We start from the raw sequence: 17272 nt of genomic DNA on the forward strand, positions 1-17272 counted from the left end.
TTCCTCCTGGGAAAAACACGTTTACATGATGAGCAGTGGGACCCTCTGCAGCCGTCCTGACCACTTACGGTGGAGTCCCTCTGAGTATGTTGCTACACTTAGGCAACCATTTTTCTGTATTCTTTTCTGCACGTCTTCTTTCCTAAGTCATACATCTATCTATCTATATATCTATATATGGATAGATCAACTTCCTATTCAAGTATGTTCCCCGTGGAGTGCTGCACAATAATTAAGATCTAGCAAATTATGAATCCTGTTCACATTTCAAAGTTTCCTGAAAGTAACCCAGGCACAAGCATTCCAGGTGTTTGTGTGTGAGTGTCATATACATGAAAATTTGACCCCACTATCCTTCTTATACAAACAGCCGGTTGGATTACAGTCATTGTACACATCACGTAAATAGTAAATCAGAAGACTAGGAAGAAACAGGGGTTGGATAATGCCTCAGAAAGGGGAAAAAAATATCTATAAGCCAAACAGCACTTATTTATTGTGTTTAGATAAGTTTCCCCACTTGAACTGTCCCTAGCTTAAACTCTGCTTCCCCATTTTATTCCTACTTTTTAAGTTCCTTTTGCCATCTCCTGAAAAAAGCACCTTTTATTGACCTTATTCCCTAATCTGCTGTCTTCTGTAAGTCTCCTGGCATTTTGGCTATTTCCTACATTTTGCTCTGTTAGAAAGTCTGGTCATCTTCACTTTCCCACTAAACTCACCACATCACCGGCTCCCCTACACAATCAAACACGGTGCCAGCTGGTAACACTGGTGGTGCCCAGGCTGTGCAAAAGCAGGAGACAGCAACACTCCAGGTGGGCTTTTTAGAAGAGCAGGTGCCAAGCACCTTCTGGAAAAACCAGTCTCCCTTCCTATCTGCAGCTTAACAGCTGTGGGTCTGTGAGCAAGTTACTGGGTTTCTCCAGGCCTCTGTTCTCTTCTCAGTAATTGAGGATCATTCTAACCCACCTCTGATGTTTGAATTAAGTGAATGAATACCTTTAAAACACTTAGTAGAGTACTTGCTACCCAGAAGGAATTCAGTAAGCTTTAGTTCCTATCAGAAACCCCCTGAGCCTTTATCCCTCAGGAAACAATAACCACACACTCTGAAAACACATACATACCACTAAGTGGCTATTAGCGAAGACAAATCAAGCTTCGGAAGCAAGCTAGACTGAAAAGATGAAGGGAAATTGATAATCAAGACAAAGTAGAGAAACAATGCAGCGGTTCTCCAAGTGTGGTTTCCGGACCCGCAGCATCACGTGGGAGCTTGGTAGCAATGCAGATTCTCAGAGCTACTGTGGTGCTAGTGGTAAAGAACCTGCCTGCTAATGCAGAAGACATAAGAGACATGGGTTTGATCCCTTGTTTGGGAAGATCCCCTGGAGGAGGGCATAGCAGCCCACTCCAGTATTCTTGGCTGGAGAATCCCATGGACAGAGGAGCCTGGCAGGCTACAGTCCACAGGGTCACAAAGAGTTGTACATGACTAAAGCGACTTAGCATGCGCATGGGCACTAAACCAGAACTCTGAGAGTGGGATCAGGCAATCTGAGTGTTAGCAGCCTCTGCAGGTAATTCTGATGCGTGTTGAAGCTGGAAAACCACTGGCCTAAAGTAAACCTAGCAGATATTGGGTGGGGAATAATGGTCCATGTCTGTGTGCATACACACCGTGGTTGGTAGAATGTTTGTAGCTGCTGAAGCTATTAACCAAGCCTGGTAGTATCAGCAAAATATCACCAAACTGGAGATTAATTACCCATTTTCCTTTGGTACTGTTGTCTGAATAGAAATATAACTAAAATACTTATTTTCCACGACTTTGCACTCAAGTCATTTGTCGTTGAAAACTATTAAGTCATCAACTTTTTCTTCTTTTTTTTTTTCCTAGGAAATTCCACTTACTTGGATGACCATGGACCACCTCCTAGTAAGGTAAGATCTTTGCTTATGCTATAAAAGCCCCTTTTACTTCTCTCAGTACCTATAGCCTCCAACAACCCAACCACATCCCTCTTGGCCCGGAGTTGTTCATAAGAAGATAGTCGGTATGGGTGTCAAGTTCATCTTTGATTAATAGTGAGTAGAAAAAGGAAGCATGCAAAGAATATAAAAATGGGTAAAAATAATGTTGGAATGTTAACATCTTTTCACCCTTGTTTCTTACTTCTAGCAGGATGGAAATGAATCCCAGAATCGATGAGGCCAGGGTTCCAGATAAAGGTCCCTTGAGTGTCCCCTGAGGGAGCAGGAGGCAATGTTTATTTCATCAGTAGCTGTGGCTCTCCCAGGCAGGGGAGCCTCAGGACTGAGTTAGGACTTCTGGCTGCTTCTCCTGGTTGCTGCCTCCTTTGCCTCTGTATCCTTGCTGGCCCATGATGTGGGTGTCCACAACCCAGCCCCCTCATGCCTTCAGGCCTTGGGCCCGACTCATGTCTGCCCCTTCCTCCTTGGCCTGGCTTACCTGGGCTACTCCACTCAGGGTTCAGTCCCCTGGGGCCAGCCTTCTCCGCCAGTGTCCTTTCAAGCCTGGCCTGGCGTGGCTGGCACAACTACTTCTGCTCTTAGAAGCAATATTGGCATGATTTGTAAGGGTCAGAACTATCCAGTGAAGTGTAGTTCCCCACAACTATCTACTTTCTTAACCTCAATGAAAACCAAATATTAATCTACTGAAAAAGGAGAAAAATATAGATGCTCTTTGACCACTTAAGGTGATATCACCAAAGTGCAGTTGTAAGGACATAGTGAGAAAATCAAGCACTCACCTTAGAGGCTGGAAATGTACTATAAAACTGGTTTTTGAATTTATGGGATCTAAAGAAGAACTCTACCATGTTTAAGACCACGAGCTTTGGAATAAGGTATTTCTAGAGTTGGTAGAACTCTAGATAGAGTTCTACTGCTATCAGCATATGACATTGAACAGATAACTTGATATGTCAAGCCTCAATTTTTTTGATGTGCAAAGTGGGTTAAAAATATGACCCACAGTAAGGGCATCTAAAAAGACTGAACGAGTTGATATATGACAAGCCCTCAGCACCTAGCATGTGATAAATGTTAAATAAACGGTAGCTAGTGTTAACTAGACTGGAATAGCATTAAGATTATTGATGAATGGTACAGTGAAATTTATCGCAGTGGTGAGTGGTGTATCACTTGGTCCACTGCATATATACTGAATGCCTGTGATGCTGCAGGCACTAGGAATACAGATAGGAAACAAAACAAGAACAACGACAAGGCCATTCCTACCCTGGAGAAACAAAGGAATATAGAGGATTAGACACCATCTGAGGATAAGGAGTGCATCTAGCTCATCTCAGTATCCTCACATCCTTGGGTTTAGCCTCGATGCATGGAGAGGCGCATCCTGACTATTCATTAATTTTCACTGAACTGGACCACGGGATCCAGAGCTGGAATCTGAATTAGGTCTCCTGGCTCCCATCCCAGGTTCTTTCCACTCGGCCAGTATTCTCAAACTTTAGCTTGCATCAGGATTTCCTGGAGGCTTGTTCAAACACGGATTTCCAGGCCCATACCCCTAAGTGTCTGATGCAGTAGGTCCAGGGTGGGATGGGAGAATTTGCATCTTTAACCAGCTCCTGAGCGATGGTGAATACTGCACGTCTTGGGACCACGTTTGAGATCCACTGCTCTAAAACCATGAATATCAAGAAAATCGGTTCCCTGGACACTTTCTGTGTTATTTTTACTGCCAATAGCCTAGAGAGAGCCGCATGGCTTCTTGCGTAAAGGCTATTAATTAATAATGATGACTCACCATTGTAACCTTTCTTGTGGTGAAAACATATTTTCTTTGGTCAATAACCTATCCCGGAGGGAAAATAAGTGGGAGTGGGGAAGGATGGTGTGGACAGCCTGCTAGGTTCCTTCACCCCTAACTGTGTTTCTCTCCTAAGTTGGGCCAAGTGAGCCTTCCCCACCCCCAGCTCCCTCTGCTCTGCAGGGAAAGGGGCTAGGTGACTCAGCATGTGGGGTCTATTAGCTGTTAGTGGCATGTCAGGCCATTACTTTGGGTTCCAGGTCTGATAAACAGGATTTTACTTGGTCAGAAGACATAGGCCCACTTTCCATAAACTTACCTTCTGGAGCTCAGTCCTTGGTGACTCACCTGGAACTATTCCTTTAGCCTGTCTAGGGGCCTTGCTCTTGCCAAGTTGGCCATCTTACCTACTTCTTTGCTAGTCTGGTGGTGCCTGGATTCTGTATTTGCTGGGCTCTCGCCCCTTGATCCCAAAGGGCTTTCCCTGGCTCTGCATTCTCCACTTCCTACTAATCTTCACCCCTCTCTCTTCTGCCACTCCCAACTAAGACTTAACCATGATGCACAAGTCATATCAGATCATTTTAGGTCACTTTCAGAATAAATCCAGTTTTATAAACTCCACTCAAGTTTTAAAATTGGGAGTATGATTTCTTTCAGCCAGCAGAGATTATAGGTAATACAGCAGAGATTATATAATACAGATTCTTTCACTATAACTGTATTTTCATTATCTAGGAGTGGAGTAGCAAAAACCCTCTTCACTTTCTAAGCAGTAGCCAAAATAATAAAAATGAGTAAAAATAATATTGGTACATTAACATCTTTTCATCCGTGCTTATTACCTCTGGCAGAGTGGAAATGAACCCCAGAAGTGATGCGGTCAGAGTTTCAGATAAGGGTCCTTTGAGTGTCCCCCGAGGTGAGGCCTTGGTTATTTAAGTCTGCAGACCACTGGTATATTCAGGGACATGGTGGTATCAGGGAATAAGGACTCACACACGTGTGGCCTCCAGAGTGAACCCCCAGTCTGGCAGTAGGAAGCACAACTGAGTCCAGATGCACAGTTTTCATATTTGTTTAGCACTCAGAAATAACTTTTTGATGCCAAGACTAAAAGAGGTGTGATCTAGATAAAGTAGGATTTTGAAACCCTGAAAATGGACTGAGGTTTACAGGCGAGTTCTCATTTTATTGCAAGTTCAGTTCCACAAGTTTCGCATTCCACAAGTAATTACCATTTAGGAATTGGGGTGTGTGCCACATGGCTCATCCAGGGCCCAGGGCTTCATTCTCTCCAGTTTTTTCATAGAAAAGAACCAAATGCCTCTGACTTTTACTTGTTTTTCAAATCCACTTTAACCTCCCAGTTTTTGATCTAAGTCATTATTCAAAGGCAGATGTTAATGTTTTCTTTTGTCGACTGCTTTTTACGACCGCTTTGTGTGTACACAGAATTTAGTGGTTGAAGGTTAGAGCCCTACTGAGACTGAACAGGGAGGTTTCTGTTGAATGAACTAGAAAGATACTTCTGAGTACAAAATCAGGTGTGACACAACAGTGCAGTGTGATCCCACATCTTAAACTTGTTTGCATACGTCGTGTGTACACAGAGAGAAACCTGGGAGAATAAGATGTTTAGTCCGGATGGTGAGATTTTTAGGAGGTTTTTTAACTCATTTCCTTATTTTTTGTATAAATTTGAGTTCATTGAAGTGATGCTTGCTCAGTCTAAAAACTGGGTGGGGCTGGGGCCACCACCTCCACCCCACCAACCCCGCCAAAGGTGTTGTGAGCTGCTGGCATTGGCAATGATAAATTCTGGAGGTAGCAAAAAGGACACAGATATTATTTCACATATGTTGGGTTCCCAAGTCGGATAGATAAGAAGAGCTGATCTAAGCAACTCAAGAAAAATAAAATCTCTATCCATCACTGATGTCTATCATTTCTTACGTGCCAAGCACTCGGCTAAGCACTTTGCATGGAAGTTTAGTCTCTGTAAAACTTACAGGCTTCCCTGGTGGCTCCATGGTAAAGAATCCACCTGCCAATGCAAGAGACGCAGGTTTGATCCCTGGGTTGGGAAGATCCCACATGCTGCGGAGCAGCTAAGCCTGTGTGCCGCAACTACTGAGCCTGTGCTCTCGAGCCTGGAACCACAACTCCTGAGCCCACGTGCCGCAGCTACCATAGCCTGTGTGTCCTAGAGCCATGCTCTGCAACAGGAGAAGCCACGGCAATGAGGAGCCCTCACACTGCACCTAGAGAGTAGCGCCCACTTGCCACAACTAGAAAAAACCTTACAGCAAAGAGACTCAGCACAACCAAGAATCAATCGTAAATAAAATATTACACATTAGAAAGAAATCTAGAGAGGGGACTTCCCTGGAGGTTCAGTGGTTAAGACTTCACCTTCCAATGCAGGGGTTGTGGGTTCAATCCCTGATTGGGAGCTAAGATTCCACATGCCTTGTGGCCACAAAACCAAAGCATAAAACGGAACCAATATTGTAACAAATTCAAGAAAAGACTTAAACAGTCCACATTAGAAAAAAAATCTTTAAAAAGCTCTGGAGAAGAAGTAGTTATTTAATCCTTATTTTGCAGATGAGGGAACTGGATCTTAGGGAGGCTGAAAAACTTGCCGGAGGGATGCACCAAGTCTTGGACTTGTGACTCCAGCCCAGGACTGTGTCTGTAGCTCCAGGGTTCACTTCTAACCATTCCAAGATGACTAATTTAATATAAAGACAGTAATTTTTTTGACCTTATTTCTGGAGGTTTACCCTTTTATTATATATAAGTTCTCTGGCGTTTTAACTAATACGATAAACAAGCTTTAACTCTCAGTACACCAGAAAAATAGTCATCACCATTTACTATTGGGTCCAATGGAACTTTTAAAAATATCAATCCAGTGAATATTTTTCTTCTTTTCCCTTCCAATCACCATTGTATACATACCCGCCATCAGCATTTGCTTATTTACATACTGTGTATAGAGTAAATTTTGATATACAGACATTATAAAAGGTGAAAAAAGACTGTCCCATGTTCATTTAGCAAAATGGGATGGTCTAGGTTTTTTTTAAGCCTTTTATTTTGTATTGGGGTATAGTTGATTAACGATGTTGTAGTAATGTCAGGTGAGTAGCAAAGGGACTCAGCCATACCTACACTTGTATCCATTCTCCCCTAAACTCCCCTCAGGATGGTCCAGGTTCTTATTGCAAAATATCGTTTGTGTGCGTTAATTGCTCAGTCATGTCTGACTCTTTGCAACCCCATGGGCTGTAGCCCACCAGGCTCTTCTGTCCATGAAATTCTCCAGGCAAGAATAGTAGAGTGGGTTGCCATTCCTTTCTCTAGGGGATCTTCCTGACCCAGGGGTCGAACCTGGGCCTCCTGCATTGCAGGCAGATTCTTTACCGTCCGAGCCACCAGGAAAGCCCAAGTATTGTTTGATGAAGTCCTTACCCTTGATGACCAAATGCATGGGAATACCATATTTTCTTTTTGTCCTTAGAAATATGTTGGTCCCTCATAGACATTTTAGCTTGAAAGAATTAATGTAGGATATCATCATCTGAAGACTCATGGTCTGAGGTTTCACTTTCATGATCAATTGAATTTCATCAGCATCTTCAGGGTCTTGAGTGCTGAGCTCTGACTCTGAGCATTCTTTTCTGATTTTTTTTAATGCCTGGGAAACCTCTCCAACCATCGATTTCCTTCTCTTTGTCATCAGAGGCGAGAATGAAACATTCCGAATTCTCCGCTCTATTCAATGAATATTAAAAACAAACCACAAAGATGGTGTTTCCAGTCTTCTGCTAAACCTTTCATAAAGATGATGCAACACTTTAGGCAGCACAATAAAATATGAAGAGTGAGGCAGTAGTGACAAGCTATTTTCTTTAATGAATCGTTCTACGCCTGCAGTGTTCAGTACAGGAGCCCTTAGGTTCATATAGCTATTTAAATTAATTAAAATTCAAACAATAAACATTCATGTCTTCAGTTGCCTTGGTCACATATCACATTCTTTGTAGCCATGTGCGGCTAGTACTCCTGTAGTGAACAACACAGAATAAAACATTTCAATCATCGCTGGACAGCGTGTAGTTCTAAGCTATTCCATCATCTTCCATTTTTTTCTATTACTTTAGTCTTTTTAAAGCATACTTGGGAATAATTGATGCATAATTGGTTGGTAATTGTTTTAGGATGATGAACTAGCAAAATGTTTCAAGATACAGGCAGAGAAATCATTTGAGACTCCATAATGGATCTTAAATTTTTAAAAGAGGCTAGCAGATCCTATTATATGGTAATTACATTATATTACATACTATATATTATTATTATCTAATTATAATTACATTATATGGACCTATTATATGATAATTGCAAGGTAGGGTGAGTTTTATTCTCTTTATTTTTTTAAGAAAAAGTATATTTTCTTTGGAACACCTCTAAGAAAGAATTAAAATCAAGAAATATTAATCCATACAAGTAGTTAGAACTGCTCAAAAAACAAAAAATCCCAAAACCTAAAACACTAAAACTGATTCCAGGGAATCCTAATGTTTATTGAGACTTAAGATAGATTACTGACATCTGCATTTGTATACAAACGTATTCTGACATATAATGCATATATGTTATTTTTATATGTAAAGTAATATGCTAGCTAATTTAGTATTTGAGATTCTATTTTTAAATGGCTTCATTAGAAAAGGGTTTACAATTTGTTATGCTGTAAAATCTCCAAATAAATGAGAAGTGGTAGTATTAATTGAGGTGACATTTATATGCACTTAGCCGTGTCTGCTACTACTACTACTAAGTCGCGTCAGTTGTGTCCGACCCTCAGCGACCCCATGGACTGCAGCCTTCCAGGCTCCTCTGTCCATGGGATTTTCCAGGCAAGAGTACTGGAGTGGGGTGCCATATCTGGCAATGAACAATTGCTCAATGAAGGTTAGTTCTTACCCACCCCCCTAGAAGCTAATTTCTCGTTGTGTGCTCAGTCACTCAGTCATGTCCAACTGTTTCTGACCCTATGGACTGTACCTCACCAGGCTCCTCTGTCCATAGAATCTTTCAGGCAAGAATACTGGAGTGGGTTGCCACTTCCTACTCTGGGGGATCTTCCCAACCCAGGGATCAAACCCACATGTCTTGCATCTCCTGCATTGGCAGGTGGATTCTTTTCCACTAATGCCACCCGGGAAGCCCTAATTTCCCCTTTATTGTTGGTGTTCAGTTGTGCAGTCATGTCTGACTCTTTGTGACCTCATGGGCTGCAGCACGCCAGGCTTCCCTGTCCTTCACTATCTTCTGGAGTTTGTGCAGACTCATGTCCGTTGAGTCAGTGATGCCATCCAACCGTCTCGTCTTCTGTTGTCCCCTTCACCTCCTGCCTTCAGTCTTTCCCAGCATCAGGATTTCTCTTTAGTATCAATTAATTAATGAGTGACTACTTTGAGCTGGGACTCAGGGAGACATGATAAAAACTGAAGATAATCCCCTGCCATATTATAAGGACTTCCCTGGTGGCTCAGATGGTAAAGTGTCTGCCTACAGTGCAGGAGACCCGGGTTCAATCCCTGGGTCGGGAAGATCTCCTGGAGAAGGAAATGGCAACCCACCCAGTATTCTTGCCTGGAAAATCTCATGGATGGAGGAGCCTGGCAGACCACAGTCCATGGGGTCACAAAGAGTCAGACATGACTGAGCGACTTCACTAATATAATCTAGTTGTGTCTTAAGATTTCAAGGAACTGAAGACTATGAGAGCACATGGTTCTGTGGTGGATGTATTCGTTAGTCTAAATGATCCTGTGCAGACAACCATTCATTCATTCAGGCGTGTACTGTGCACCAGATTTGTGTTGAACTCTGCTAGGTGCTGAGGCCATAGGGCTGCAGAAGGTACAGTCCCTGCCCTCAAGGAGTTTAGACTCTAGTGGGAAAGACAGGCTAGCGCACAGATCCAATCTAATACATTAAGTAGGTGGCTAGGTGGTATGATAAGGATGAATCCAGGAGGTTCTGCCTGACCTTCCCTCCAAGTGGGAGCCCTGAAAATGGAATAAGAAGAACAAACCAAGTCAAAGAGTCTGGTACAGACAGGGTGAGGGGGAGTGGGGCTCGCTACTGGGATTTGAGGAGTGGTGTGTGGAAAATTGAGTTATAAACTGCTTTGAGGAGCTTGGCTTTAACAGGAAGGAGTGAAAAAATGACAACTAAGGAGATGGAGACCACACTGACATAATTGTATTGTAGAAAAAAGTTATCTAGGAGGAAAAGAGTGAAGAATGACAGAGTCAGTTCTGAATTGACCTGTGTCCCTCAAAAGACATGGTGTAGTCCAAACCACAGGAATCTGGGAATTCAGTCTTCTTTGGAAATAGTCTCTTTGCAGATGTCATAACATTAAGATGAGGTCATACTGGGCCCTAAAAGCTATGACAAACCTAGACAGTGTATTTAAAAGCTGAGACATCACTTTGCTGACAAAGGCCCATATAGCCAAAGTTATGGTTTTTCCAGTAGTCATGTATGGATATGAAAGTTGGACCATAAAGAAAGCTGAGAGTCAAAAGAACTGGTGCTTTTGAACTGTGGTGCTGGAGAAGACTCGAACAGCAAGGAGATCAATTCAGTCAATCCTAAAGGAAATCAACCCTGAATATTCACTGGAGGGACTGATGCTGAAGCTGAAACTCCAGTCCTTTGGCCACCTGATGCGAAGAGCCAACTCATTGGAAAAGACCCTGATGCTGGGAAAAATTGAGGGCATGAGGAGAAGGGGGCGACAGAAGATGAGATGGTTGGGGATGACATCATTGACTCAATGGACATGAGTTTGAGCAAACTCCAGGAGATAGTGAAGGATAGGAAGCCTGGTGAGCTGCGGTCCATGGGGTTGCAAAGAGTTGGACACAACTGAGCGAATGAACAGCAACAGATCCCATATGCCTGATGTCCTTGTGAGAAGAAGGAAATTTGGACATAGAGACAGAGACCAACAGGAAGAAGGCCATGTGATGATGGAGGCAAAGATTGGAGTCAAGTAACACCAAGGATTGCTGACAACCACCAGAATCCAGGAGAGAGACATGGAACACATTCCCCTCTGAGCCCTCAAAAAGAAGTTAGCCCTACTGACACCTTGATTTCCAACTTCTGGCCTCCTGAACTGTGAGAGAATAAACTTCTTTTGCATTAAGCTACCTAATTTGTGATATTCTGTTATGGAAGTCCTAGAAAATATTCAAATGGACTGAGTTTTATACCTTCAATTACCAGGATAGCGTTGTGTTATATACCCTGTTAGGCATTACTTGGTTTAAGTTAATAAGCATTGAAACTATCCTTAGAAATCTATCATTAGGATAATTTAAGTGCACTTTCCAGTGCTTTTCAACATTCACTTTTTCCCTAACTATCCGGCTTCACTTTTCTTGGTAATTTCTTTTTCTTTATAATTCTTCTGTCTTTTGCTATTTTATTGTCCCCAATATTCTTCATAATTTATTTCATTTGAAATTTGTATCTATTGTTCAAATTGTGCTTTTTAATACTCAAAAATCATTTTATACTTTTTATACATTTTATATTTTTCTCTGAAAAGGACATCAGCAACAATCCAGTTAGGAAGATGGAGTGCATATTTGTTTTGGTTTGGTTTTTCCCTTTCAATATCTCCTTTAAAATTAGAGATATATTTTCTGAAAGAAGGTGTTCTAATGTTCTCTAGTGAAGAAACCATGTTTTCCATTCCTTGCTTGGAGCCTATGAAGGAAAGCCCACATATTTAGTAATCATAGCAGGTGAGTGACTTCTGGAAGATACTGAGAGTACAGTTACTTGCAGGTGTCTTGGCCAAGCATCCATCAACTTAGAGAGGGTTTCTGCATCCAAAACGCCCCTTTTCCCCGAGGCAGGATTGCTAAACTTGATATTCACGTACGTTTGGTCACAATCAATTTTTACTGGAAAGAGTAGAGCTAAGATTCAAGAGGAAAAGCAATTTCTTGTTTCTTTCCTCTAAACCCTCAAAACTGTTTTTTTAGGATGTAGGCATGGCCATCCACCTTGTTTTCCTCTGTCTGTGAAGTCTGCAAGAAGCACACACCCTTCTGGCACAAAACAGCTGTGTGCTGGGCCCGCCTCGTATGCCTGCTTCCGTGTCCACGGTTCCTGAAGCTATGGCTCTTGAGAAGAGGGCCCCCATTTCATCCTGCTGTAGAGTCAGATGTGCTCAAAGACCCACATTATCTGGATTTCCATTAGGGAAAAAAAAAGTTGGCATTCTCCCACAAGCGTATATCTTTTTATTATTATCTAAGGCAAGAACAATGAAGTATCTAGAGAGTCATTCTTACATGATGAAATATTCCAAACAAACACAAAAAATTAGAGAGACAAATAATACACCCATGCCCAATATACCCAATGTACCCACCCCGTATGTTCAAAACACATTACAGTTTCGACTTGCCAATCCTCATCTGACTTTCATATTCACTCTTGGTGACTAGGAGGAGGAACATGGATTTTGCCATCAGACCTTGGTTCAAATTCTGGCTGTGTAACTAGTTACCCTACGAGAAGTACTTTACCTCTTTAAACTTCCGTTTTCTACTTCAAAAGAAAATAGTTGTAATATATCCACCTCTTTGAACCGTGAGGCTTAAATGTGACAAATGGAAAGCACTCAGCATGATGCCAGACACAGGGAAGCTGCCAGTACTGGGTCCTTAATACTCTCGGTCTTTCCTTTATACAGCCTTTCAAAATTCTGGTAGCTCACTTTGCTGTAAGGTAGAGTAAGCCTCGCTCCCAACCCCCAACCTTGTTTTCTTTGGATTTTTGAAAGCAGTTAATTAAATGTCAGCTGGCATACCAGATGCCATCTCCTAACCTGAAAAAATTTCAGGTCCTGTTGTTATCCCTTCTTTTATTCCCTGGGCTAGTTCAGCACTCCAAGCAAGGCCTTCCACCATCCCCTGGCCATTTAACTTTTCCTAAAGCCCATATCGTTCTCTGTGTTCACACCTGACTTTACCCAATGTCCTTTTAAAAAACGACGAAAGCAAAGCTGCTTTTCATTTTATGGAAGAACCAATTGCACTGGGTAATAGGTTTGTGTTTAATGATTCATGATAAATATATTAGGTTTAGAGAAAGAGAGAACTGGCAGGACAGAATGAGGCAGAGAGTTAGGAATCAGTTTCACTCTGATGAGCATGACCTTGAAGGTGTCCCTTCCACCCTCTCATTTCGTTGATCACTGCAAACGATAGGAAAATTAATGACTTGAATATTTTTGAATAAGTCTGGGTGTCTGAGCTCAGTGTGTGCTATAAAGAACTTTATGCTTTGGTATTTGGTTTGAGATGAGTAATCAATAGCTTAGAAGGTTAAAAAAATCAGCCTTACATAATCTTATCCTGAAGTCACCTGTATTCTGGCTTCGCTCTTCCTTTGGACTCATCCCAGCTCTCAACCATCAACGTGGAAGTTTTGGCACAGCTAGTGGCCTCTTGGGATTTCAACCTTCCGCAGAGATCTTTATACAAGTTCAGAGACAGTACTTCTAAATGTATCAATTTTATGAGCATGTAATGTATTCTGTCTTTCCCAAGAAGAACATAATGAATCCATTTCTTCTTCAACAAATGTTTAGCACTATTAAATACATCTTCCACTTTTTTTTTAGTTAAAAATTTTTTTTGTAAAACCATGGGTTTAAAAATATGTGATTTATGTAACTGTTCTTTTAGCATCTGCCCCACCCCACTCTCCAAGGCCCAAGGGCTAGTTATCACTGAGAAGACGTTCTCCAAACTTTATCCAAAGCAGCACCAGTTATGATCATACACTTAACATGCTGTTGGGTTTGGGCTGCCTTTAAAAAAATGAAGGGCTTTACATGAAGCATGAAATTTTAAAACTTCATTGTTGTTGGAAAGCATATTTAATCTAGAAATTGCTTTAGTAAATTAGGAAAACCCATGCCACTATTCTTTGGCAGGGTTAACAACTGGCCTCGGGGTTTTCAAAGTTATAATAACTTAATCATCTTAACAGTTCCCAATATAGTTATCTAATTCTTTCTGCTTGTTTGTTTTATTTCCTCCTTGACCATCTGATCAGTTTTTTTTTGTTGTTGTTGTTTTAAAAATCATACGTGCTCCTATTTTGTTGTGATTTGGGAAGTACAGAAGATTATAGAGTAGCAGGAAAACATAATGACCCATAGTGCCACCACGCAGAGGCAAACCGTAACGAAGAGTTTTTCACAGTTCTGTCCAGTCTTTATATTATGTTAAGAATATTAAAGTCTCATGTACCTTCTGTTGCCAATAGTTTGCCAGTCCTTGTGACTTTATGTACATACATAATGCAGAGTTTGAAGCACCAAATACCTCGTTAGCTTATTGTGAAAAAGTGAACCCTGACTACACCCTTCCCCATTATTTTCTGCTCTTGAGAACAAGTACTTTAAACTCCTTTGAGTCTTTAGTGCTAGTTTTCATACTTCTGAATAATTTGCTTATGTTACTTCTTGCTTTTCCCTGGCTTTAGGCATTGTCCACTGACATCCTCCTGTGAACAGGAGGATTTAGCTCTTTCACCAGAGCCCACCTGCCACTACCACACAAAATCCTTCTCATCTCCTGTCCTCTGAACAGGGTGTATTTTATTTGGGCTAAATCAGTACCCATTGCTTTTATTACTGACACTAGGAAATAATAAAACGGCCACTAAGACATTACGATAAGGTTTCCATTACTGTTCATCTTTGTGTTTTCTTTATAACAACTAATTGTCTTGTTTTGTACACTCATTTTCATGCTTTCCTATGATCCCCCATTTATCCTCAAACTCTTCTCCAGTTGTATAAATATCCTCTCAGTGTCTCCAGACATGTTAGACTTTTGTCCCTGTCGAGTTGCAGAAGTCTCTCCTGGGCCTACTCACCTGTTCGCACTGGGCTGGTTATGTTCAGCCTCCTACTTGGATATGCCTTGGGAGTCCCTTCACTCTCTTCTGTTCGCTCCCATTTCCTGCATCCTATGCTGTGTTAGTTTCCCCTTCCTGCTACGACAACTTAACTACAATCTTAGTGGCTTGTATCACCTTATACTTCTGGAAGTCTGAAATGAGTCTCACTGAACTAAAACCAAGGAGCTGGCACGGCTCTTCTGGAAGAGAATCCATTTCCTTGCCTTCTCCAGCTTCTAGAGACTACCTGCATTTTTTTGGCTCATGGCTCCTTTCTCCATCTTCAAACCCAGTATTATAGCATCTTCTGGTCTCGGAGATCTCTCTCTCCCCACTTCCTCTTCAGCTCACGGGGACCCTCGTGATTAAACTGGGTCCACTTGATTAACCCAGGATAATCTTCCCGTCAAAAGTTCTCTTTTTGTATGTGTGTGATATAACAAACCATATTCACAGATTCTGGAGGTTGGGACGTGGACATCCTTAGTGGAGGCGGGGGACATTATTCTGCTTTCCACGTGTATCTTTCCCTTTCCTCTGCCTACTGAGAAAAGGTGCATGGGATGGAAATTTTCTGAAATATTGCGTTTCTGAAAATGGTCTTTATTCTATCCTTGATTAATTGTTTGATGGAATGAAATTCCTGATGGGGAATCTGTATTAACCAGGATGGGCTAGGGTGATGCAAAATCCAGTTGGTACCTAAGTTTATATCTTGCTTATATTAAGACCCTTAGTGAGACCAGTGGGTCCACTGGTTCTCAGGGAAGCTCATTTCAGGAGCTCATTCCATCTTATGGCCATCCAACCAGCTCATACTATCTCAGGTTGGACCTTCATGTCACTCTGGCATTGGAGAGAGGAGCTGGGAATATGTGAGACTTCTCATGCCTTCATCCTGGAGATGACCCATGTTACTTCTGTGAGTAGTCAGTTGGCCAGAACTGCTCAGCTGCAAGGGGACTGGGAGCATCAAAATCGTTTCCCCTCTGAATGTTAATGGTCCTTTCCCACCTTATTCTAGCTTCTGGTGTTTCTGTTGAGAAGACTTACTCTTCACCTTTCATATGGAAATCTCATCTGTCCGTATAGAAGCTTCTTATTCCTAGTATTCTAAAATTTTGTGATTTTGTGCCTAGAATGTGTCACTTTTCAGGTACTATTGTCAGTACTCAGTGGACATTGTGATCAGGAAACTGATTCCGTTCTGGGATCTTTGCTTGACTTTTTTTCACTGATGATTTTTCCTCTGCATTCTATCTTTTTGTCTTTCTGGATCTCCTCTCATTTGGATGTTGAACCTCCAGGACTAATTGGTTATATTTCTTATCTTTGTTCTTTTTATTTTTATTTTCTTTGTATTTTTGCTCTATGATCCGGAAGAGTTTCTCAACTGGGACTTCCAACTTTTCTATTGTTTCCTCCTCATTGTTCTCATATTTTTAATGGGCAAGAACTTGTTGGTGCTGTTTATTCTTCTCTGAATGTTCTTAGTTATAACATTCCTCAGTTTCATAAAAAGCTTTTGCATTTCTTACAAAAAATTATTCCAAGATATTTTACCTTTTTTTTGGTTGTTATTTTGAATGAAATATTTTTTCACTGTATTTTACATTAACTGTGGAATACTGAAAAATTATTGACTTTGTGCATTATATATACTCACATATCTGAGCTTTTTATTTTAATACTTTTTCCATTCTTTTTCTTAATAGAGATTCACCTAACAGAGGAACAATATTCATTGTATCTCTTCCTTTCTAATTCTGTTTCAGGTTTTATAACATTATCCAGAATAATATTAAATAATATAAAGTCAATGGTGGGGCACTGGGTATCAGTTATCACCATGTCATCCACATTTATAACACGTACCTGGCATATTTTGTTGTTGTTGTTCAGTCGCTCAGTCATGTCCAACTCTTTGTGACCCATGGACTGCAGCACACCAGGCTTCCCTGTCCTTCACTATCTCCTCAAACTTGTGTCCAGCAAGTCACTGATGCCATCCAACCATCTCATCTTCTGTCTTCCCCTCCTCCTCCTGCCCTCAATCTTTCCCAGCATCAGGGTCTTTTCCAGTGAGTTAGCTCTTTGCATTAGGTGGCCAAATTATTAGGGCTTCAGCTTCAGCAACAGTCCTTCCAATGAATACTCAGGATTGATTTCCTTTAGGATTTACTGGTTTGATCTCCTTGCAGTCCAAGTGACTCTCAAGAGTCTTCTCCAGCTCCGCAGTTTGAAAGATTCAGTTCTTCCATGCTCAGCCTTCTTTATGGTTTAATTCTCACATCTGTACATGACTACTGGAAAAACCATAGCTTTGACTAGACGGACCTTTGTCGGCAAATTCCTGGCACATAGTAGCACTCAATATTTGTCAAATCAATGAATAGTGGTTATAAAAACATCTTTTGTATTACTTGAAACTTTAATGATAAT

At 41.3% G+C, this 17272-nt stretch overlaps 1 protein-coding gene across 3 annotated transcripts in view; it reads left to right on the forward strand.

Moving 5' to 3' along the window:
• The window catches only part of UST (uronyl 2-sulfotransferase), a 317796-nt gene that overhangs the window by 133348 nt on the left and 167176 nt on the right, over positions 1-17272 (forward strand). For all 3 annotated transcript variants that reach the window (XM_061428254.1, XM_061428253.1, XM_061428252.1), the window contains exon 2: positions 1904-1947. In XM_061428254.1, the coding sequence (XP_061284238.1) occupies positions 1904-1947 (44 nt within the window). The remainder of the gene's footprint in view (positions 1-1903; positions 1948-17272) is intronic.

The sequence above is a fragment of the Bos javanicus genome, chromosome 9, assembly GCF_032452875.1.
Source record: "Bos javanicus breed banteng chromosome 9, ARS-OSU_banteng_1.0, whole genome shotgun sequence".
NCBI classification, from domain to species: Eukaryota; Metazoa; Chordata; class Mammalia; order Artiodactyla; family Bovidae; genus Bos; species Bos javanicus.